At 45.2% G+C, this 23,381-nt stretch overlaps 2 protein-coding genes across 7 annotated transcripts in view; one reads left to right on the top strand and one right to left on the bottom strand.

Moving 5' to 3' along the window:
- The window catches only part of ANOS1 (anosmin 1), a 189,803-nt gene extending 173,879 nt beyond the window's left edge, over positions 1–15,924 (top strand). Inside the window, exons 10-14 of the mRNA XM_082375654.1 lie at positions 10,589–10,683; positions 11,888–12,059; positions 12,808–13,028; positions 14,100–14,241; positions 15,404–15,924. Of these exons, the coding sequence (XP_082231780.1) occupies positions 10,589–10,683; positions 11,888–12,059; positions 12,808–13,028; positions 14,100–14,241; positions 15,404–15,462 (689 nt within the window). The 3' untranslated portion in view covers positions 15,463–15,924. The remainder of the gene's footprint in view (positions 1–10,588; positions 10,684–11,887; positions 12,060–12,807; positions 13,029–14,099; positions 14,242–15,403) is intronic.
- Positions 1–23,381, bottom strand: part of LOC309619949 (uncharacterized protein) — a 552,071-nt gene that overhangs the window by 33,361 nt on the left and 495,329 nt on the right. For 2 of the 6 annotated variants that reach the window (XR_014239279.1, XR_014239280.1), the window contains exons 8-10: positions 13,090–13,177; positions 12,742–12,895; positions 8,178–8,274 (exon numbers count right to left, since the gene is read on the bottom strand). The exons of 1 other annotated variant lie outside the window; for it this stretch is intronic. The gene's annotated coding sequence lies outside the window, so the exon portion shown is untranslated. Of the gene's footprint in view, positions 1–1,950; positions 7,262–7,929; positions 8,275–12,741; positions 12,896–13,089; positions 13,178–23,381 lie in introns of those variants that run through there. 3 more of the 6 variants (XR_014239281.1, XM_082375954.1, XR_014239282.1) reach the window with 3 other exon arrangements.

The following is a 23,381-nucleotide window of genomic DNA, read 5'->3' as shown; positions in this document are numbered from 1 at the left end:
TTTCAAGAATTCAGTTTTAAATATTCTTCTTATTTTTCTGAAGTGCTATTTTACTCAGGGTATCGGCTCACAAGCCATTGGGGATATTGGTGTTGGAGCTCTTCTTGTTCCAGAATTTTCTTCCAAGCTGCTGAAGTTCATTCTCTAGCTAAAATAACATTACCAATCATGTTAATGTTTTATTACTATCATATGTTAATTTAAATTAAATTTTATTTATTGAATATTAATTATTAAATTAAAATTATGTTAATATATCCATATTATGACATTTAATGATAGTTTTAAGTTAATATTAAATTGTAAAATTTATTTGATCTATTGTACAGTCAAGCCCTCCACATCAGTGGGTTCTGTATCTGCGAATTCAACCAACTGTGGATTGTGTACTATGTTTAAGATTGGCAGTTGGTTGAATCCAAGCATGCAGAACCCAGAGATACGAAGGGCTATCTGTGGGACTCGAGCAGCCTCGGAATTTGGTATCCAGGGCGTGGATCCAATCCCCACTCTCCAGTGTGTACCAAAGGATGACTGTATTTATCAATTTCAAATTAGAATTGTATGTCAATGTGACATATTAATATTAATAAAACAACATATTAATATAATACTGAAAATGTACACATCTTATGTAAGGAAATGAAAAGGTATACACACAGGAGGTGCAAACATCTTAAGCACAGAATAGTAACCACCGTTTCCTGACTTCTAAAATTGAAGATTTGTTTTACGTGTATTTGAATGTATACAGATGGAATCATACAGTTTGCATTTGTCTTCTCACAGTGAACACTGCATGTGGGAAACCCGTCCATCCTGTTGCAGGAAGCAGTGATTCATCCATTTATATCACTGCATAGTCGTCCCTGGTACAGCAGTTGATGGAGATTTGGTTTGTTCAGATCTCTTCAGCAGTTGATGGAGATTTGGTTTGTTCCAGGGATGGGCTATTCAGAATGGCCCTGCTGTGAACAGCCTATGAATCCATGTCTCTTGATGCACATGTGTACCTATTCCCCCACAGAGGTGGGATTCTTAGGTCATAGAGGATGTTGACCTTTAGAAGATACCGAGAATTTCCAAAGTGGCTGGACCAATGCACATTCCCACCAGGAGGGTAAGATGGTCCCCACTGCCCCCCATGAGGCATGTTCCGTCTTTCTCAGTTGAGCCTTTCCGGTACGTGTGACGTGATGGCTCAGTGCTGTTTGAATTTGCATTTTTCCGGCCATCCAGGCGTTGAACACCTTTTCATAAGTTTACTGGCAATGGAGCTCCTGTTTTTCAAGGCACTTTTCAACTGTTTAGCCAGCATGACCTGCCAGAGTCCTTTATATGTGGAGTATATGAGTCATCTGCTGGTTTCATCTCAGTATTTTCTACTTTTATTTTTTTCACATTCTTAATAGTTCCTACTTTTAGAGATTATCAGTTCATCATTTTGTTTCCTTTAGGCTTATGGCTCTTTGTGTCCTGTTTAAGAAATCTTTGCTTATGCCAGGGTCACAAAGATACTCTCCTTATCTCCTAGGAGTTATACTGTTTCATCTTTCTCTAGCTTTTACCCAGATTTGATTATTGTTGTAAGGAGCTAGTATAGGGCATCAATGTCCTTTAATTTTTCTTTCCCTCTTTTTATCCCCCAAAACAAAGAACTTTTTATTGAAGTATTAGTTGATTTACAATGTTGTGTTAGTTTCAGGTATACAGCAAACTGATTCAGTATTACATATATATATGTCTATTCTTTTTCACATTCTTTTCCATTATAGGTTATTACAATATATTGAAGAATATAGTTCCCTGTGCTATAAAGTAGGACCTTGTTGTTTATCTACTTTATATACAGTAATTTGTATCTGCTAATCCCAAACTCCTAATTTATCCCGCCCCCACCCCCTTTGCCCTCTGGTAATCATAAGTTTCTTTTCTAAGTCTGTGAGTCTATTTCTTTTTGTAAGTAATTTTATTTTTATAATTTTTTTTACATTCACATATAAGTGACATCATGATATTTGTCTTTCTCTGAATTCACTTAGTATGATCATCTCTAGGTCCATTCATGTTGCTGCAAATGGCATTACTTCATTCTTTTCTATGGCTGAGTAATATTCCATTGTATATTTGTACCACATCTTCTTTATCCGTTCATCTGTTGATGGACACTTAGGTTGCTTCCATGTCTTGGCTAGTGTAAATAGTGCTGCTACGAACACAGGGGTGCATGTATCTTTTTAAATTATAGTTTTGTCTGGATATATGCACAGGAGTGGGACTGCTGGATCATATGGTAGTGCTATTTTTAGTTTTTTGAGGAAACTCCATACTGTTCTCTATAGTGGCTGCACCAGTTTACATTCCCACCAACAGTGTAGGAGGGTTCACTTTTCTCCACATCCTCTCCAGCATTTATTATTTGTAGACTTTTTAATGATCGCCATTCTGACTGGTGTGAGGTGGTACGTCATTGTAGTTTTGATTTGCATTTCTCTAATAATTAGTGATAATGAGCATCTTTTCATGTGCCTATTGACCATCTGTATGTCTTCTTTGGAGAAATGTCTATTTAGGTCTTCTGCCCATTTTTGGATTGGGTTATTTTCTTGTTATTAAACTCTACGAGCTGTTTGTATATTTTGGAAATTAAACCCTTGTTGATTGCATCATTTGCAAATATTTTCTCCCAGTGCATAGGGTATCTTTTTATTTTGTTTATGGTTTCCTTTCTGTGCAAAAGCTTGTAATTTTGAGTAGGTCCCATTTGTTTCTTTTTGCTTTTATTTCTATTGCTTTGGAAGACTGACATACGAAAACGTTTGTACGATTTGTGTAAGGGAATATTTTGCCAATACTCTATCCTAGGAGTTTTATGGTGTCATGACTTATATTTTAGTCTTTAAGCCATTTGAGTTTCTTTTTGTGTATCGTCTTAGAGAATGTTCTAATTTCATTCTTTTACATGTAGCTGTTCAGTTTTCCCAGCACCACTTATTGAAGAGACTGTCTTTTCTCCAATGTATATTCTTGCCTCCTTTGTCATAGATTAATTGACCATAAGTGTGTGGGTTTATTTCTGGACTTTCTATCCTGTTCCATTGATCTATATTTCTGTTTTTCTGCCAGTACCATAGTATTTACTGTAGCTTTGTAGTATAGTCTGAAGTCAGGGAGCTGTGATTCCTCCAGCTCTGTTCTTCTTTCTCAAGATTGTTGTGGCTATTTTTGAGGTCTTTTGTGTTTCACAGACATTTAAAAATTTTTTGGTCTAGTTCTTTGAAAAATGCCATTGGTAATTTGATAGGGATTGCATTGAATCTGTAGATTGCCTTGGGTAGTATGGTTATTATAACAGTATTGATTCTTCCAGTTCAACAGTATGGTATAACTGTCCATCTCTGTCAACTTCAGTTTCTTTCATCAGCGTCCTGTAGTTTTTGGAGTACAGGTCTTTTGCCTCTTTAGGTAGGTTTATTCCTAGGTATCTTATTCTTTTTTTTTTTCCCCCTCTCCACAGAAATCTTTAGTAAAAGGCAAAAGATTTATATGATCTGAAGAGAAACCAGAGTATGAATGGTATTTTATTCTTTTTGATGCAATGGTAAATGGGATTGTTTCCTTAATTTCTCTTTCTGATAGTTTGTTGTAGTGTACAGAAATGCAGCAGATTTCTGTATATTAAGTTTGTATTCTGCAACTTTACTGAATTCATTGATGAGCTCCAGTAGTATTCTGGTAGTATCTTAAGGGTTTTTTAATGTATGGTATCATGTCATATGCAAGCAGTGACAGTTTTACATCTTCCTTTCCAATCTGGATTCCCTTTCTTCTCTGATTGCTGTGGCTAGGACTTCCAAAACTATGTTGAATAAAAGTGGCAAGAGTGGGCAACCTTGTCTTGTTCCTGATCTTGGAGGAAATGCTTTCAGCTTTTCACCATTGAGTATGAGGTTAGCTGTGGTTTTGTCATATATGGCCTTCGTTATGTTGAGGTAGGTTCCCTCTATGCCCACTTTCAGGAGAGTTTTTATCATAAATTGATGTTGAATTTTATCAAAAGCTTTTTCTGCATCTATTGAGCTGATCATATGGTTTTTATTCTTCAGTCTGTTAATGTGGTGTATCACACTGATTGATTTAAGGATATTAAAGAATCCTTGCATCCCTGGGATAAATCCCACTTGATCATGGTGTATGATCCTTTTAATATACTGTTCGATTTGGTTCGCTAGTATTTTGTTGAGGATTTTTGCATCTATGTTCATCAAAGATACTGGCCTATAATTTTCTTTTTTTGTGGTATCTTTGGCTGGTTTTGGTATCAGGGTGATGATGGCCTCATAGAATGAATTCGGATGTGTTCCTTCCTCTGCAGTTTTTTGGAATGGTTTCAGAAGCACAGGTATTAACTAACTCTTCTCTAAATGTTTGATAGAATTTGCCTGTGAAGCCATCTAAATGTTTGATAGAATTTGCCTGTGAAGCCATCTGGTCCTGGACTCTGGTTGTTGGGAGTTTTTTAATCACAGTTTCAATTTCAGTACTGGTAATTGGTCTGTTCATATTTCCTATTTCTTCCTGGTTCAGTCTTGGGAGACTGTACCTCTCTAAGAGTTTGTCCATTTCTTCTAGGTTGTCTATTTTATTGGCATATAGTTGCTTGTAGTAGTCTCTTATGATTCTTTCTATTTCTCTGGTGTTGGTTGTAACTTCTCCTTTTTCATTTCTAATTTTATTGATTTGAGCCTTCTCCCTTTTTCTTCTTGATGAGTCTGGCTAAAGGTTTATCAACTTTATCTTTTCAAAGAACCAGCTTTTTAGTTTCTTTGATCTTTTCTATTATTTTTTTAGTCTCCATTTCATTTACTTATGATCTTTACGATTTCTTTTCTCCTACTAACTTTGGGGTTTGTTTGTTCTTCTTTCTCTAGTTGCTTTAGGTGTAAGGTTAGGTTATTTTTAGATTTTTCTTGTTTTCTGAGGTAAGCTTGTATTGCTATAAACTTCCCTCATTGAACTGTTTTTGCTGTGTCCCATAGGTTTTGAATCATCATGTTCTTGTTTTCATTTGCCTCTAGGTATTTTTTTATTTCCTCTTTGACTTCTTCAGTGATCCATTGGTTGTTTAGTGGCATACTGTTTAGTCTCCACATGTGTTTTTTTGCAGTTTTTTTCTTGTAGTTGATTTCTAGTCGTCTCATAGCTATGTGGTCAAAAAACACAATACCATTTTTCTTTTCCTCTTCATCTCCAACTGATTTAGTGTCATTTACTTGAAAAGTAATTCTTTCTCCAAAGCCCTGTGGTGCCATCTTTGCCCTAAATCAAACATATATGTGCAAGTTAATTTTTGAACTTTCTGTAGAGTCAACTGGTGTATTTTCCATCTTTGTGGAAATACCACATTGTCTTAACTACTGTAAACTTATAAATATTTTAAATAATAGTCCTCTAGTTTTTTACTTTTTCAAATTATCTTGACTATTCTTGGCCCTTTGTATTTTTATATAAATATCTGCATTCGTTTGTCAATTTCCACCAACACCTTCTGAGATCTTTACTGAGATTACAGTTAATCTCTGTGTCAATGACTGGAGAATTCACATCTTAAAAATCTACAAATATATCATTTTTTCAGGATTAAAAGTTTTCTCTCAGCGGTGTTTTATATCACATAGATGCTATAATACCTTCTAACATGATTATTTCAAGATATTTGTGTTTATCTTGATCCTATCATAGATGGCATACTTTTCCTCCATTTCATTTTCTAATTTTTGTTGCTGGCATATATAAATATATTTTATTTTTTTATATTGATGATATTTTATATTTTTATATTGACTGTGAATCCAAATATATTGTTATATTACTTTGTCCATTAAAGCATTTCATCTGATGATTCTTTTCCATTTTCTATAAAAACAATCACATAGTCCATAAATAATGAGAATTATTTTGCTTCTTTCCCCTGTCTTAACACTGGCTGAGACTTTGAGTACAATATTGACTAAAAGTGATGATTGTAGACATAATGTTTATTTTAAAAATTTTTTTGGCTGTTTCATTTCTGGTTATTCAGAATAAGGATTAGTCAGAAGCACTTTTTTTCCTTGCTTTCTTCTTGGTTACTTGGTTGCTTATTTACTAGTAATTCACCAGAATATTTATATGGAAACAAGTTAACAGTATTATTTACAACTAAGAAAAGTCACTGCAAACAAGTGTCTGTAAGCAACTATTATAGGTAAAACATTGTACAGTTGTAAAGTAGTACTTGGACCAGAATAACGTAGAGTTTAAGAATAAGTTCTTAAATAAGGTTGGGATCCCCTAGAGAGAAGAGGGACCAGGACCAGGCGGGAAGGAACTCCACAGTTTCAGGACAAAGGGGGGTGATGCAGCAGAGGACAGTGCAAGTGAGTGCTCAGAGGAACTGGAGAAAACGGGGAGATTTGAGACAGAAGCCAAGGCGGGCAAGGGGTTTTAGAAGAGGGAGGGATGTCAGACACTGCTGAGACTGCATGTAAAGTGCCGGAAACGTGGGCCTGCAGTGATCACTATTTAAATCCAGTGATGGCAGTGGGACCACTTCAGTCAATACCTCTGCACCATAGGGTGAGGACTGGCTTAAAGGTAACTTATGAAAAGGTTGTGGAGTTTGTTTTTTAAAAAGCTACATTATGCTACTGATTTTAAAATGAAAGGGGACACAGTGGATACTCACTACTGACAAGAGTGTGTATGTGAAGATTCGTGTAGTCACTACGATTTATTTGTGACCCCCTAACCAGTACTGGGGGGCGCTTGTGTGGTCCTTTGTGGGGATGCTCGTGCAGGGAGTGGCGATGGGCTTGAGTCACCCCACGTACACGTTCCCACCTGAAGCTGAGGGGATGCTGCCCTCTCGTTTCCGCTCTCATACTGGCAACACATCCTTTGCACGGTCTGTTTAGTGCCGTGGGTTTCTGGTCTGTTTTGTTGCATTTTCTTGCTCTTTGTTGGAGAGTTGTTCTGGTTAAAGTGGCCCCAAGCATAGTGGTGGAGTGCTGCCTGGTGTTTCTCAGCCTTCTCAGTGAGAAGGCGACACAGTGCCTTCCGATGAAGATGTGCGGCTGGCTTGTGCCCCTCCAGGTGTGAGTTCAGTGTGAAGGAATCAGTAATACGGTGCATCCAGAAGAAGGAAGAGAAAAATTGCTGATTTATACATGAGGCTGCCTCTGAGGTGCTAGTCACATTGGTAGTGTGTGATGATGAAGTTCTGAAAAGGTGAAAAAGTGGCTAAATTTGTCGTTTTTGAGATGGTGATGGATTAAAAAAAAAGTACAGTGGAAGCGTTATTGTGATACTGAAAGCAAAAGAAATTTACCTCCTGCTACCCAGGATCATGAAAATATTTTCAACTAGAGTTTTTTAAGTAAAGAAATTATTACAATTAATTATGACTTTATAAGAAATATATATTAAGTAAGTTTTTAAAAAACATACATAAAATAAGATTATGTATTGATTGGCTGGCAAAAATGTGGTGACCAGAAGCTCACAGGAAACTAACACTGTATTTCTCCAAGAAACAGCCATCCAGGATTTGCTAATTCGGCATTCACGGTGATTTTCTTTTTTTTTTTTTTTTTTTTTAATACTTTATTTATTTATTTATTTATGGCTGTGTTGGGTCTCTTAGTTTTCGTGTGAGGGCTTTCTCTAGTTGCAGCAAGTGGGGGCCACTCTTCATCGCGGTGCGCGGGCCTTTCACTATCGCGGCCCCTCCCGTTGCGGGGCACAGGCTCCAGACGCGCAGGCTCAGTAGTTGTGGCCCACGGGCCCAGCTGCTCCGCGGCATGTGGGATCTTCCCAGACCAGGGCTCGAACCCGTGTCCCCTGCATTAGCAGGCAGATTCTCAACCACTGCGCCACCAGGGAAGCCCTTCACGGTGATTTTCTAAACCCAACTTGCGTGAATAACGAGAACTGACTGTGTAGACCCACATGAGAAACGCATGCCAGTTCTTGATTAAGCTTGGAAGAGTGTGGACTGCTGTGTGTGTGTCTGAAAAAGTGCTGTGAAGGACAGCCTGTTCATTTTAATCATGTTTTAAAGAGTGGGTTTTATTCGGCTTTGGTGAAGGCAACAGATCCAGAGACAACGGCCACTGAGAAGGTAGTTTGTTACTCACAGCCTCCAGGAGCAGGGAGCCTCCACACCACTCAGGCCACGTGGGGAAGCACGAGGGTCGGTCAGGAAGCAGGAAACTGTGCTCAGGAGCCTTTACTCTGGGGAGTAGGAAAGGCAAGATGGTCTCAGGATTGGCTAGTTTGGATACTTTCGGTGGCTCTGGCGCAGGGGCTGTCCCCAGCTGCCTGGCACCTGGCCCTGGGGTGACGAGGGTGGTGGCCCAGAATGTGAGGGCCCCACAGAGGAGGTGCTGGGGAGGGGGCTCTGGGTCGGCTGGTCTGCACAGGACACATAGGCCTGCGGGTGCGTTGTTTGCTATCTGGGCAGTGGCCACCCTGGGAGGGCAGTCCCGGCAGGGTCGGCAAGGCTGCAAGATGTCAGAGCATCACAGATACAGAAAACAAAAAGGCATGATTAAATAAGAGGCAAGCTGAATGCAAGGGCAATTGAGGGCAGGGATCAAGGGTGTGGTTTTAGAAGCGCTGAGTTTGAAAAGCATCTACATGGGACAGGAAGTTGGGAACACCAGCTCCCCCAGGGAACAGCTCAGGTGAAGGTAGAAACGCAGAGCCGTCTTGGAAAGCCTTGGGCTTCGGTGACATTCTTCGCGGAGGTGGCAGATCCAGAGAGAGCGGGCGTGGACTCGGGCAGGGCGGCGTTGAGAGCTGAGGGGTCCAATGTGTTGCTCGGTGCGTCCTCTTAATGAAAACACGATTATGCTGTCAGATATGTGTGGGGTTCTTAGGAGACCTGGAGCCACGGGTATCAATTACACATCATAGAACTGGAGTGCAGCAAACTGGAACCCAGCCCTGGCTGCTCCAGACCAGGGAATGTCAGTCCTGCTCTGTGCCCGACTTTGGAACTTGCTACTCTGTCCAACACGGGAGCCACGAGCCCTGTGGAGCAGCTGAATTTTAAATTGACTTCAGTGATTTAAGAATTTGATTCCGCAGCTGCAGCAGCAATGTGGTGACGAGGGGTCACCACATACAGAAGCTTTCGTCATGGCAGACAGTGGTGTTGGACGGTGCCCTGCCCACCGTTATCCACACCGACCAGGCCCGGTGCCAGCCTCCTTCCAGGTTCCCCTCCGAGGTCAGCTCCTCCGTGAGCTGCACCAGCGCTTGAGTGACAGTCGCAACCCTCTGCCAGGACGCCGTCCCTCTCTCGCCCTCCGTGTCCAGCCCCCTTAGGATTTAAGAGGCGTGAGAGCAGCTGCTCCTGGGAGGTTACTTCACTACGATGCCTAGAGCGGCACCACTTGTTGAAAGAAAGGATATGAATTCACTCAATGATTGACTTCAGACTTAATGTATAACGTACAATTCGTTTCTAAAAAAAAAAAAGCCCTTGATGTCTGCCATGTAAAAAGTTAAAACCCTCTAGTCAGGGGGTTCCCCTTTTAGCTAAATACCATTGGTGCCCGCTTGCTTGCTGTTTATTTTCTCAGATTGAAAGTTCTTCTTTTCTTGTTCCAAAGTGCTCGGAGCAAGTTCCCACCAGACGCACCCGATTTCATCCAAGAGTTTTCCCCTCGGAAAACCTCCATCAAACACTTGGCCTGAGCATTCGCGCAAGATGCTAATCACCCAGGGAAGCAATGCCTTTCACACGCGGGGACACACTGGCGTGATTATTCAGCCCAGGATTGCCCGGACCTCCTTTCCCACACTCAGCGACCGGCTTCTCATCACGGTGTCTGTTTTTCCACTCGGTCGCCCAAAGTAAAGACGCGTGCAGCAACCGCGCTGCTCCAGCTGGAAGTGGAAACGTTTAAGGAGCCCGTGTGCTGGGCTGGCTTTGAGAGCCGGCCTTGCTTCCGTAGCGATCGCACACACCCACTGCAAGGGTGCGCTTACCGAGAGGCTGGCCACCCAGTATCTTCTGATGAGGGGACCCTGTCACAGCAAGGCTCGAGACGGAGCACGTCTGAAGGGCCAGGTGGAGGGAGAGGCTTTTGTTCCTGCCTGGGCTTCACAGCCTCTCCATCAGCTTGGTCAGAAAAATGTAGGATTCAGAGACTTGAGACGAGTCTCTCGTATAGCCTAGGAAATAAGAGAATGGCTGGCTGAGTGTTACCCTTTGTTGGGGGATTTACTGACTGTGGACACCATGGCTAGGTTATTCTCCAGACCTCTGTGGAGTCATTTTGCTATGACTTGTCTAATTATTCTTTTCTCTGTGGGTCTCGTATTTCAATTCACTTTTCCTTTGATGGTTTATTACTTTTTCCCCCGACGTCACTCTGGTCAGAGTTTCGGGAGCCCCACCTCCTCTGGCTGGTGTCCGCACTTCTGGATCACCTGCAGGACGCCGTCCTTCCCTCCTGGTCTGTCGTGCTTTAAGAACTTGCGTGCACTGTGGCTTGCAGACGTTCTTTCTGCTGATTGGCTGGTGTTGACCTTACAGAGCCCGGTGGCAGTCGGTATCACGTGCAGTGGTTTCCAGAAGTCTGTGCCCACAACGAGTCTGCCGGGGCGGAGGCATCCTCGGGCATGACCCAGGTGAGGAGGTGGCCGACGTGCCGGATTCTGAATGGCTTCTAGACTCACCTGATCGGGGGACAAAGCTGGACAGAGAGAGGTGCAGGCCGTGTGCCAGTGGGTAACTCGTCCTCACCGGGCTCCCTACGGGACCCACGACCAGGTGGGAGCGGGAGACCCAGGGTCACCTGTTCACTCATCCCTCGGCCCTTCACAACCTCACACGTCATCAGTCAGCACAGGGCGGGCCCTGAGATGCGGACATTCAGGACACAGCTCGCGGGGAGCTCCCACGACACAGGGGAAACGCTGCCAGCCTCTGGGTGTTTCATCTTAATTGCACGAAAGCTCTGAATTGTTTTCTGGATTTTGACTTGGCACCATGACCTAAAAGGTCTCATTTCCCCGGGGAATTTCTATACGACACTATCATTCATCATCTCCTTTGCTGCATCCCTAACTTCCACCAACTCGTCCAGGTAACGAAAGATACGGCCCGTCCTGTGACGTTCTGCCCTTAAGGGTCCCAGAGATGCTCCTGCTGCAGCTCTCGTACATGTGCACGAAGCCCTGACAACTACCCCCTAGAATGGGCACGCACACCCAACAGCCAAAGGCGAGGAAACCTCGCACAAGCTCGTTAGGCCCGTCAGTGTCAGCTCTCCTGTTAGCGTAAAGTTATACCCTCAGCCTCTCACTCCGCCGCAGCTGAGTCTGGTTTTCGTAATCCACTTTAATCGCAAAGTTCCGGCCGGCAGCAATCACAGCCCTCCCAGAAGGGGAGGAAATACACTGCTCAAGAATGTCTTCCTTTCCGTAAGGAAAAACTCACAGCTAAAGCACGCCTGTGTCTCAGAGAAGCCCGAGTTAGCTTATTTGCATTAAAAACTTAGGTGTCTATTTACAGCTTTACCCGCCGCGCTGCCTCCCACCTCCCCCCGCTGCTGCCAGCTCACCCAGGCTGGTCACGAGGGCTGCAGGTCAGCTGCTTTGACGTGGAAGCACTGCCATCCTGTCGGGCTCTGGAGCCTGTGTCCCACCCCGTGGGAGCCTCTCACAGTTGTAATAAATGAAAGCAGGGCCCCTGTCTCCTTTGCGCTTTTTACGAAAGCCGTGTTGCACACGTCCCATATATAGGAAGACAGCTTTGGTGGAGGTATGATTTCCTCTCCTGCCAATTTCGTACCCTCGTGAGATTTACTGTTAGCGTATTCTCTCTCTCTAGGAAAATTACATGATTCTTCAAGATCTGTCATTTTCCTGCAAATATAAGGTGACCGTCCAACCCACACGGCCAAAGGGCCGCTTGAAAGCAGAAACCGTTTTCTTTACGACCCCGCCGTGCTCCGCTCTAAAGGGGAAAAGCCACAAGCACGTCAGCTGCCCCAGTGACGCAGGTACGTTTCATGCAAACTTCCAAGGTTGCGGCTGTGATGTTGGCAACTCTGTACACATTTCCAGACCGTATTTCACAAGACCCTACAATCCCAAAGTATCCCCCTTTCTAAACTGCAGCGTGACGGCCCCGTTGGGAGGTAACATACGTGTGAAGGCACGCGTCACTTCCTCATTGCAACAGCTTTGGCGAGACAGCCTTTGCTGGCGTATCAGCCCTTTAGAAATGAAGCCAAGGGTCTGTGTACTGCTTGTGTTTTGGCGCACTTTATGTAAATGATTTCACTTTTATCCCGGCCCTCTGCCATGGGCGTTACCCCGACACGCTTTCCGAACGCCCCGTCTTTATCTTCCCAAGCCTCCCCTACAACGGGGGCAGCTATTCTCAGACGCAGACCCCTGAGCGCCTTCTAGTAACTTCTGACAACTCTTGTAGTACCTTGAATATTCACCCGTCTCACTGCCGTCTCTCCTGTTCTCTAAGTGGCCAAGTCCCGCCAGATCACAAAATGCTTCCTCCGTCTCCCACCCGCAAAGCAGGACTCCCAACGTAGCCCGCAAGGGTCGGAAGCACTTGGCACGAAGGTGCAGGGCTGAGGCTGCCTCCGCACAGGTCGCCAGGGCGACCGCCTGACCCCGCGCTCCCGCCCCTGCCCCGGAGAGCGGGAACCCCACGGGACATACCTGCCGCCGAGGGCCCCTGCGCGCTCTCCATCCCCTGACCCGGCCTTCCTCTTCCCGCTGCTCCAGGTCACGTTCATTCCAAAGTGCACGCCAAGCCCGAGAACCTCTCGGCCTCCTTCGTGGTGCGGGACACGAACGTCACGGGGCGCTTCTCCTGGAAGACGAGCAAGGCCACCGTCCAGCGGCCCGTGACCGGCTTCCACGTGACGTGGGCCGAGGCCACGACCGAGAGCAGGCAGAACGGCCTTCCCAACAGCATCATCTTGCAGTCCCAGATCCTCCCGGCGGTGCGTGCCCCTCCCTCCCGGGCCCTCGGGCCGGTACCCGCGCCGCGGGGTGGTCACTCACTGTTGGCGCCCACGTCCCATCACGCCGGGGCTAGTTGTTGCGTCGCGTGTGTACGTTTTCTTCTCCCGAGTGTATTACTTCGCAAGTACTGAAAGACACCACAAGTGCTGCTGTGAACAAACGGTCGTCTAGATGAACCGTGATTACTGGAGCCCCCTCTTCAGCACACGTCTCCTGTCGACATGCGATGCACGTGGTTTAACCGTTTTCTTCTCCTTTGTGAAGCCCGTGTCCCTCTGGCCCGAGTGGACAGGCCCCGTTTGAAGGGTTAAATTTGGGGAAAAATAACTAAGAGAACCTTGTTCTTTCTCTTTGTTTCCCCGCTTCAAATCTGGCCAGAGCCCATAATGAGTTGGCCTGTCTTCCAGGCCACTAATTCCTTGGCTTGGGAAAAAACCCATGTATGGGCTTTTACCCGCTCTAAAAATGCTCTTAGAATACCCAACTCCTGCTCCAAAAAGAAAAAGAAAAAACAAACAAAAAAACCCTTCAATCCCGGCAGGAAAAATTCCATGGAATTGGAAAGTAATTTTTCTATGTGTGTATATATTAGGTTTTATTGAGTTTTGAGAAAAATGTGTTGGCATAAACACTGTTGGCTACGGGCACCGACAGATAGATACTGCATCTTAAGGAACACAGTGGGCTCGCTCACGGAAATGTGGATTATCAAGAATTCTTTAAACCATGGGAAAGTCTTAGGTTGAGGAATACAAAATGCGGTCCCAGGGGTGAGCCCAGAGGCTGGCCCCGGCCCATCTGAACTCTGCAAGTGTCCCCAGCTGCCAAGAGCTGGGCTCTCAGTGCCGAGGCCGCCCGGCAGGGCAGGACCCTAGCAAACAAGGACAGACGTTCGACCGACCACACTGGGGCGGCAAAGCAACCGCACCCGCGTTTACACGGTGATCGCGGGCGGGCGGGAGGAAACGGGCAGAGAGTGAGAGAGTCCATTGTGTGGCTCTGTGGTCAAGAGGTGCCTGACGGGCGCGTCCTCTCCTGTCCCCCCTCAGGATCGCTCCGTGCTCACGGTGCCAGGTCTGCGGCCGGCCACCCTCTACCGTCTGGAGGTGCAGGTGCTGACCGCGGGCGGGGAGGGACCCGCCACCATCAGGACCTTCCGGACCCCCGACCTCCCGCCCTCGGCTGCACACAGTGAGTGCTGGGGCCCCCCGCGAGCCTTGGGGACACAGAGAGAGTCTTGGTGAAAAAACGAACATCAACAGATCACTGCAGGTTCCTACGGATAGGGAATTCTCTGAACCTGAACTTCTTCCAGCCCTTTGTATGTGCTTTTCCTGGCGGCCACGCCTGCTGCCCGCAGCCCACCTTACACGCTTCCTGGCCCACCTTGCACGCTTCCTGGCCCTGCTCCCTCCTCCCTCCCTTCCTTTGTGTTACTTCCTTTTCCATACGTCCATTTTTTACCCCTGCATGATGCATGCTTTCTCCTTGTCTGTCTTTTAACCACAGATACACATGGGGGGGGGGAATCTATCATCTCATATCAGTCTGAACTTTTTTTTTTTAATTAAGATGTTCAAATATGACAAAATAGCAAATAGTATTTGGCTACGGGGCTTATTTTCTTTTTACATATATTGTTACTATAATCTATATTACATGAATTTTCTTCATAATATGACCCAAATCAATCTACTTGACTTACTGCTCTGTTAAAAATAATTGTCACCTATTGTTTCAAAACAGTGAGCCTCTTGTTGGTTTTTAAATTACACACTTTGCTTTTCCAGCTTAAACCTTTGACATGGCTTTTTAAGTTTATGTGTTGATAAGAAAACTGAGAAGTCGTTCTAGTTTTACTTCTGTTTTTGTTTTTTAAGAAGTGATGGATCAAATTTGCCCCAATAGCTTTCTGCACTTCAAATTTAAAGAAAAAAACCATCATCGTGGAAGAGCTTGATGGCCCCTTACGTTTATAAGGGTTGGGTGAATGCGGTCCCGATGTTCCTCCACTGAAATTCTGTGTAATATAAGAGCATGTGTTAAGTTTTAAACTTTCTTGAGGAAATAAATACAAAGGATTTTGGCTTGCTTATATAATTGTAAGCCTAAAGGAAGGGGCTTGTCCTCTTTCTCTTGTGATTTTTAGCGTTAGGGAGGGAACCAAAGAGCAGGAGGGAAGGCAGAGAGAAGAGAGGGAGAGGGAATGTGCCTCTGCACTTTCAGGGTCAGGAGAGGAGGGAGCGCGTGCCCGGGGCCAAGGCTTTCACCACAGTAAACGCGCTCCTACTGTCCGTTCAGCCAGCCGGGTAAAGCATCACAACCGACTGATACGCCTGCTCTGTCTCCCTAGGACCCCACCTGAAACACCATCATTCACACCATTACAAGCCTCCTCCAGAAAGATACTGACCTGTTCCCGGAGACGTCTGAACCCCGAGCAAGCGTGTCAGCTCGCAGACCTTCGAGAACCGGCCGCGCCCGCTTACGGAGGCGCCAGGCCTTTCCCATAGGACCTCCCGCCCCATCTAACTTTACTGCACTAAACGCTTCTGTCTGTCTCGGACGCGCCTGGACACCAGGGACAAGTGGTGAGACGGTGGAGGTGGACACAGTTTTCCTGTGAGAATGGAGAATACGAAGGCCAGGCCTGTTTCACTGCAAAATCTGTTTCCATATATGGTTTAGCTATAATCTCAAGTGAATTACTGCAGATCTGAGACTTCCCTGAATTTAGAGCAGCAAATTCTCAAGAGAAACCGGCGTAACAAACACACAATTTATACACGTAATAAGCATACACATAGTAACTAAGCATCAAGTTACTCAATAAACATTTTGAAATTAAATTATTGGTTTGGTTTGCAAAATCGACTGAAGAGTATACAGTTTTTTTGGCCCTATTTATTCAAATACTTCTTAAGATGATTTTTATCACGTGATTTTTTTAGCTGAAAACTTGTGACCTGCAATATGCCCATTAATTTAGACTTAAAATGTTCCCACTTCAAGCACCTAAGCTTCATTTTCTACAAAGGCAAAGAAGAGTTCAGCCTGTAAATGAGGATTTAGGGAAGACATCCACAGCAGAAAGGAGTCAGTGCCTTACGCTGCTATCCAGAGTCTGCCTTGGAGAAACTAAAAGTGTTTTCTGGGGATACTTTTTAATATTTCATCCTATACTGTAAGAGATTTTCCTGATACGCTATTTATGCTTTTCCTTAATGTGGGAAACGGCTGCTGATGTGCTTTGTTTTGCAGCTTTCATGTATCTAAAACTTGACAAAACCTCTTGCTTGAAATGAAAGAATCCCAACTATTGAATATTTTCAAATCTTTACTGAGATTTGCCTTTTCTTAACGAAAGCAAGCTCTTTACATGGTAGAATACTGTCCGTAATGTCGAAAAGGTGGAAGGGCTTTGGTTGGTGGAGAAGGACAGCTACTTGCCTTTGACTAACCTTCCTTCACTCTTCCAAATGTATTATACCTTATTTGAAAAATTTCCCAGGTTCCACGCTAAGCCCTCAGAGCATGACCGCAAGTCAAACACGTTGTTAGTATACAGTATTGCAGGGTATGTCGCGGCAGCCTTAAACCAGAAATGTTTAGTTTAAAATAGTTTTTTCCTCGAGGGAATACCCATATGTATGTTTTGAAACAGGCACGTATGTGTGTGTGTCTGCGTGCTTCCGTGTGTATACGTATACACATATGCGCACACACACTCACAGACTCACACATACACACACATATACCTTGAGGACGGATCTCTGAAGAAATTGTTTTCCCAGCTCAGCAATGGTGGATAAAGACACAGTTCTCCTAAAGATCATTAGGGTCCTCTGTTTTCTCTGTCAGTATTGACACTATGAGAAAAGAGCAACTTAACAAAATTGAACATTTTAAAGGATAGGCTTCCTCGTTTCATTACCTACCTACACAAGTAAAACAAGGAAATTTTCAGTACACTTTTCTTGGGTTTTCACGGTGGGACTTGGAACTGGTCATTTTGCTACGTTTCCCGAAAGCCTGCGGGCGCCCTGACTGCTCCCGGTGGGGTGAAGAGGAGAGAGAACGTGTGGGCCTTGTGAGGCTTCCCACTCTGTCTGAGAGCAGATGCCATGCAGAACGCAGACAGACCCTGTCGGTTACCAAATCGATGCCCAGCCTCAGGGAACACAGTCTGTAGGCATGGATCCCTGAAAGAGGATATTGAAAACTGCTTCCTGTGCGTTAAAATTGTTTAAAAGTCGATAAGGCAGACAGTGTTCTGTAGCTTTGGACACGTGGCTCCATGGGAAATCTCAGAACGGAAGTTCACGGCGCCTCTGGCTGGTTTTCTGCAGCTCCTAACGTGGCCTGGGATGGACTTTAGCACAAGGTGTCCTGAAATCACCTGGTTCCAAGAGTTACAAATTTTGAATGGAGAGAACAGGAACAGCCTTCATTTCAAACGCCCTTGAGCTTGAGCAAACACAGAGATCGTCTCTGAAACTATGATCTACTCTAGTGCTATTCCCAGCATCTGAATTTCAAATTCTTAAAACTTCAAAAATGAAAACTTCACATTATTGGCTACAGGCTTATCTTTTACCTTAATTTGTCATGAAGAAATCCAAGTATTCATGCCAGCAAATTTTTGTACTGTTGTATAGTTTAAAATGCAGGAGTATATACATAGATACAAAATATTATTAAATTATTAAATAAGCTTAATTTTATAAAATTTAATTATGTTTCTTTTGTCTGGGTAAGAGACATTGAGCAAATATATTTTCAGTTCAGATAAAGGTTCTGTAGCTTACACCTTCCTTAAAAAAATCTGAAGCAGCTCTTATGAGCATTTCATTCTGCTATAATATTCAATAATTTAAATTTTATTAGTATTATTGGAAGAAAATGCTATTAATTAGGCAATGAGAGAAACCTGAGTTTCTTTTATGAATTTCAGTAATCTTCAATAATAGTCAAATGAACAAAAATAATTACTACTTTTTGAATTTTTAAAATTTGAGTGCCCTAATAAAGGGCTAAAAAGATCTGTTTCTTATTTTAAAACACAGTTTTAGTGGCTGGCTCTCTGATACGTTTTATGGAAATTAGATGCATTTCTCTCACATGATAAAAAGTATATTAACTGATAGTATTTACTCTCTAAAAAACTGAGCTCGTCAAACATATGACGTCATCAAAGACAGGTGGCTAATTCCATGTACATCGAGGCTACACGCGCTCTTTTTACTTAGAACATTCACTCCTCAGTGATGGATTTATCTGTGCTACCCCTTGTTCTAAGTGGCCTCTATGGAGCAGTTTTTATAAACGAATGTGTGCCCTTCACGTCATCTAGTGTTTTAATATGACCTATTGATGACAGGTAACTTTCTGAAATGTTTATTAAACAAAATTCAAAGTTGAAAAATAGATCTATGTCCTAGAAAGCTGGAAGAACCTACACCCAATGTAGAGAGCAGGGTTTCTGCACCGCAGCACTGTTGAGGTTTGGGGCTGCACGTTTCCCTGTTCGAGGGCCCCGCCCTGGGCGCTGCAGGACGTCGAGCAGCCTCGCAGGTCTCCACCCAGCAGCTGCCACGAGCACCTCCCCCGGGAGGGGGGGACAACCACAAGCTCTCCAGTCATGGCCCACGCCCTCTGGGGGGTAAGGTCACCCCCAGCTGAGAATCACTGCTTCGTAATGTTTACTGAACAGATGAGAATTTGCCCTGTATGAGGAACCAAGTAATTCGCAGGGGTAGGAACGGCTGGGAAGTGATTACACTGGACTTCAAAGCCCTTGACTCTATCTTTTATCGCCACTGAAAGTCCGATCAAAAGGCTGAATTTGGACTTGTGTCTGTATCACGTGAGTACGAATATTAATTTTGTCCTACGAATCAGTCAGTGTCATTTGTGATAACGGCTTATTTACTTAATGCCCTTTCTTACACCATGTGCTGTGGAGTTCCTCAAGTTTACTCATTCCTACGATTGCAAATATCTCAATGTTGTTACGCAAACTTTGACGTCGTGACCAGAACACAGAGGCTAAATATCTGTTGCATGTACTTTAAGATTCATTTAAAATATAAATGCATAAAGATGGCGACTCTTATCTACGGTTTTGCATGGCCAGACTGAGCTTCTTACCTCTACTGAACATTTTAGCAAGTTATACACCATTCACAGGGTGATTAACAGAGGTCTGTATGTGAAGCTGTTATGACTTTTTCTTGACTTAATTATAGTGTGCAGATAACACAACGGCTACCTTCTCATCCAGATGGCCTGTAGAAATCATGTCCCTTAGAGAGGTCATTGAAAGTCAATATTTATTTATGTATGTAATAAAAAATGTTTGATTTCTGTGTGTGTCTATTATGTTATTTAGGGAGAAGTAATCTTGTAAAAAAAAATTTGTAAAAAACAAAAAAGCACTGTAAATAGGCTGATACTCTGTGACTCATTATTTTCATGTTAGAGTCTGTACATACTGATTCCGTAATAAAGGATCTTTAAACCCACGCAGTGGACTAGACTTGTTTCCTGAAAACATACACACGCGCACACACACGCACACACACACGCACACACGCATGTGCACACGCACACACACGCACGCACATTTTCTTTCCATTTAAAAAGAAAAATTAACAGTTTCCTACGGCCCCAGAGAGATGCAAAAAGCCTCACTCCCCTGTCAGTACGAAGGGAATTTGAGGTCTGGTAAGTGCAACAAGGCAGCACGTCAGCCTGAAGAAGGTATCCTGGACTTGGACAGTCGGCGCTTCAGAGTTCTTTCATCGCGTTTACAGCCCTGACTCCTGATGGTTTTGGGGGCATTTTCTATCAATAGTCTACAAGTTTAAATCGCTCCCCGCCCCCAGGATGTATCCATAAAAGGCTAGGTATGTGCAGCGCTAATAAGCTTTCACCCACACCCCGGTGTTTTCAACACCAAAGGCCAGTGACGGCTGCGGTCTCCGCTCCCCGTGCAGCGTCTGGAGAGGTTCCGGCGGCCGCCACGCTGGCAGGCGCTGTGCCCACAGCATCTCCACGGGGGACTTAGAAGAGTGCTCTTCCATAAAGCACGAGGAGGAAGGTGTTAACGTACGGAAGCCGGGATTATTTATCTCTCCATCAAATCACCTATTTATTTATTAGACACTCACTCAGCAGAAACGTCGTTAGTCTCTGCCGTTGCTTGGTCCCGCTCTACAGGTGGGACACTGACCAAGCCTGGCAGGTGCCAGGTTTTCAGGGGTCTTCCTCTAGGAGAAAGAGACTGGCAATAAGGACATCGCACGTGTGAAAAGCCAGGGGGTGAAAAGGCCGCGCAGCGCTGGGTTAGGGAGCGGCCGTGGGGTGCTGAGGATGGAGGTTCAGGCAGGACGCATTGCGGGCTCACCGTTCAGCTAAGCCCCGACGGATGGGAAGAAGCGGTGGCCGTGGCCGGGGACCCACACTGAGACGGGGGCACAGCCCTGGGGCGCGAGCCTCTCAGCTGTGCGTCTGGGGTTACTGCCGAGGGGCGTCCGAGCCACTTGTCCTTCCTTTGGTCTTTCCTAGTCGCTACTTCAAAATGATGGGATTTGCCTGACAAAAATCACGTAATCGTTTGTTTTGTTTCTTTGTAATCAGAAGCCGTTACATGGACAGAGTCTGAAAATTACTGGCCGCTGACCAGAACGAACAAACAATGGTGATAGATTCTTTGTAAACAGTATTAGCGACACCTAAGAATCTGGACGCAAACGGTGCCCTGTTGTGTGACTGCATTTTTGTGAACTTTCTAGACCAGGAAAGTCCATGGAGGCAGAAGACGGGTGGTTGCCTGGGGCTGCGGGGAGGGGATGGGAAGTGACTACTTCATGGGGGACGGGGTTTGCTTTTGGAGTCGGTGAGACTGTTTTGGAACTGGACAGAGAGGATGGCTGCGCACTTTGAACGTGAACTAAAGGCCACTGAATTACACACTTAAACTGGCCCGGTTGATGTCATGTGAGTCTTAACTTCAATAGAAACAAATACTGGCAATACCACCTCATTGCCAAACACAAACGCACGCATATATCGTGTTCAGTTTCAGTAGTAAGTGAAACTTATTTGCAGGGTAACTTATCCCTCTGATTTTCAAGTGAAAAGTAAGCAGAAGTGACGCTGCAGACGGCACGTTCCTGGCCTTGATCTTGACCAGGGAGAGTCTGGGTTCAGTCCCACTCCTCCCGGGCATCCTGTCGGAGGTGGCGCCCCTCCTGCCGCTGAGCCCCAGCGCCAGCTGGCTGAGCCACCGAGGCTTCAGCACTGAGGTCCCACTGGCCCCGGCGCCCCAGCCTCTTCCCACCTGTGACGCTGCCCTTGTCCGAGCCGGGGTCTGAGGCGTCACCGCCCCACAGCTGCGGGCCCGTTGCCCCTCCGACTGGTGTCCACCCTCCCTGCTTCCAGCCACCCCTGCCACGGGCGGAGGGACTGTGGGCTCCTGGCCCAGAGCCCGGGCTTGCGACTTACAAGAGAAACTCGACTTGCACACATTCTTGACCCCCTGAGCTAGACTATGGGGCCCACAGGGGTGGAGGGCTGGTGGAGGGCCGTGGCAGAGACTCGAAACCAATGAACGTTTTCAGTACGATTTCCTTTGCGGAGAGGCTTTCACACAGGTGTGTCTTGGGAACATGACATTGTTATAAATTGGAGAACATGTTTACGTACAACAGCCGCTTACGGAAAATGCCCCGCTCGGTGAGGTAGCTGTGGGTGACAGGGAGAATTTTTAAAAGAGTAGGAACTGGGCCCCCTCTTGTGCTGTGACACATGGAATGTGACGGTCCCGTTCCACCCCCCCCCCCCGCCCCCCACTGCAGTTTGCAGCCAGATCGGGGGCCGACAGGTCCCAGGAGACCCAGGCCCCAGGTGACAGCACCAACGATTCAACTCCTGCAGCCGCTGCGCCCCTGCCCCAGCGCCAGCCAACTCCACGCTGCAGCCAAGCACTAGGTCTGCAACGAACACAACGGACAAGGGGGCGCGACCTTGGCCCGCCTCTGGGCAGGACCGCGGATGCCTGCACAGGCAGTGGGTAGGGCGCTGTGACCACATGGGCCTCAGTGCTCCACCCCTCACCTCCTTGGGGACAGAGCACACACTTAAGGGCAATGCAGCCTTATCAAACCTGACCTTCAAGGCTTCTACTCCAACGCCTAGGGAGCAGACCCTGCCCCCTGAGAGGGCTGTGACAGCCGTGGAGCAAAGAGGAGGCCCCGCCCGACATCCAGTGCAGGCTCTGGTCGCAATGCCCATCGCACCCCCTATCAAGGGGATAACGGCCAGCACAGCAAAGAAAGATGTGGCTGGCATCCATACCAAAACAGCCCTCACACCAAAAATACTGGACTCGCAGTTTACATGGAAACACTCCCGCGTACGAATACCCCTTCAGACCACAGGAGGTAACTGTTTCTCCTAAATTCACAGAGACAAAGAAAGTAAAATGAAAAAGCAGACAAACTACACCCAATTAAAACAACAAGAGAAGCCCCCTGAAAGAACAAATAATGAAACGGACCTCACCAGTCTACCTGACCCTGAGTTCAAAAAGGAGGTAATAAATATGCTAAAGGAATTAAGAAAGATTATTGATAGAAATGCAGAGTACTGTAACAAGGGAGTAGAAAGTATAAAGAACCAGTCAAAATTAGACAATTCAATTGCCGAGATAACAACCAATCTAGAAGCAATGAATAGGAGACTAAGTAATGCAGAAGAATGAATACGTGATCTGGAAGACAGAATAAGGGAAATCACCCAATCACAACAGCAGACAGAAGACAAATGAACAAAATGAAAGCAACATAACAAGATCTATTGGATAATATAAAGCATGCCAACCTACACATAATAGGGATCTCAGAAGGAGAAGGAAGAGAAAAGGGGATTGAAAATGTATGTCAAGAAATTATGGCTGAAAACATCCCAAACCTAAAGAAGGAAACAGATATCCAGGTATAGGAAGCACAGAGGGTTCCAAACAAGATGAACCAAACAGACCCACACCAAGACATACCATAATTAAAATGGCAAAACTTAATGAGAGGATTCTAAAAGCAGCAAGATAAAAATAGTCAATTACAAGTGAACCCCGACATGGCTACCAGCTGATTTCTCTGCAGAAACGTTGCAGGCCAGAATACAGTGGCAAGATATATTCAAAATCCTGAAAGGGAAAACCCTGCAACCTAGGATACTCCACCCAGCAAGATTATCATTTAGAATAGAAGGAGGGAAAGAATTTCTCGGTGAAGCAAAAACTGAAAGAATACAGCAATACTAAACCT

Source organism: Balaenoptera borealis (assembly GCF_965194805.1).
Source record: "Balaenoptera borealis genome assembly, chromosome: X".
Taxonomy (NCBI): Eukaryota; Metazoa; Chordata; class Mammalia; order Artiodactyla; family Balaenopteridae; genus Balaenoptera; species Balaenoptera borealis.
Note: the sequence above shows the minus strand (reverse complement) of the source record. Positions and strands in the feature narration are given on the sequence as shown.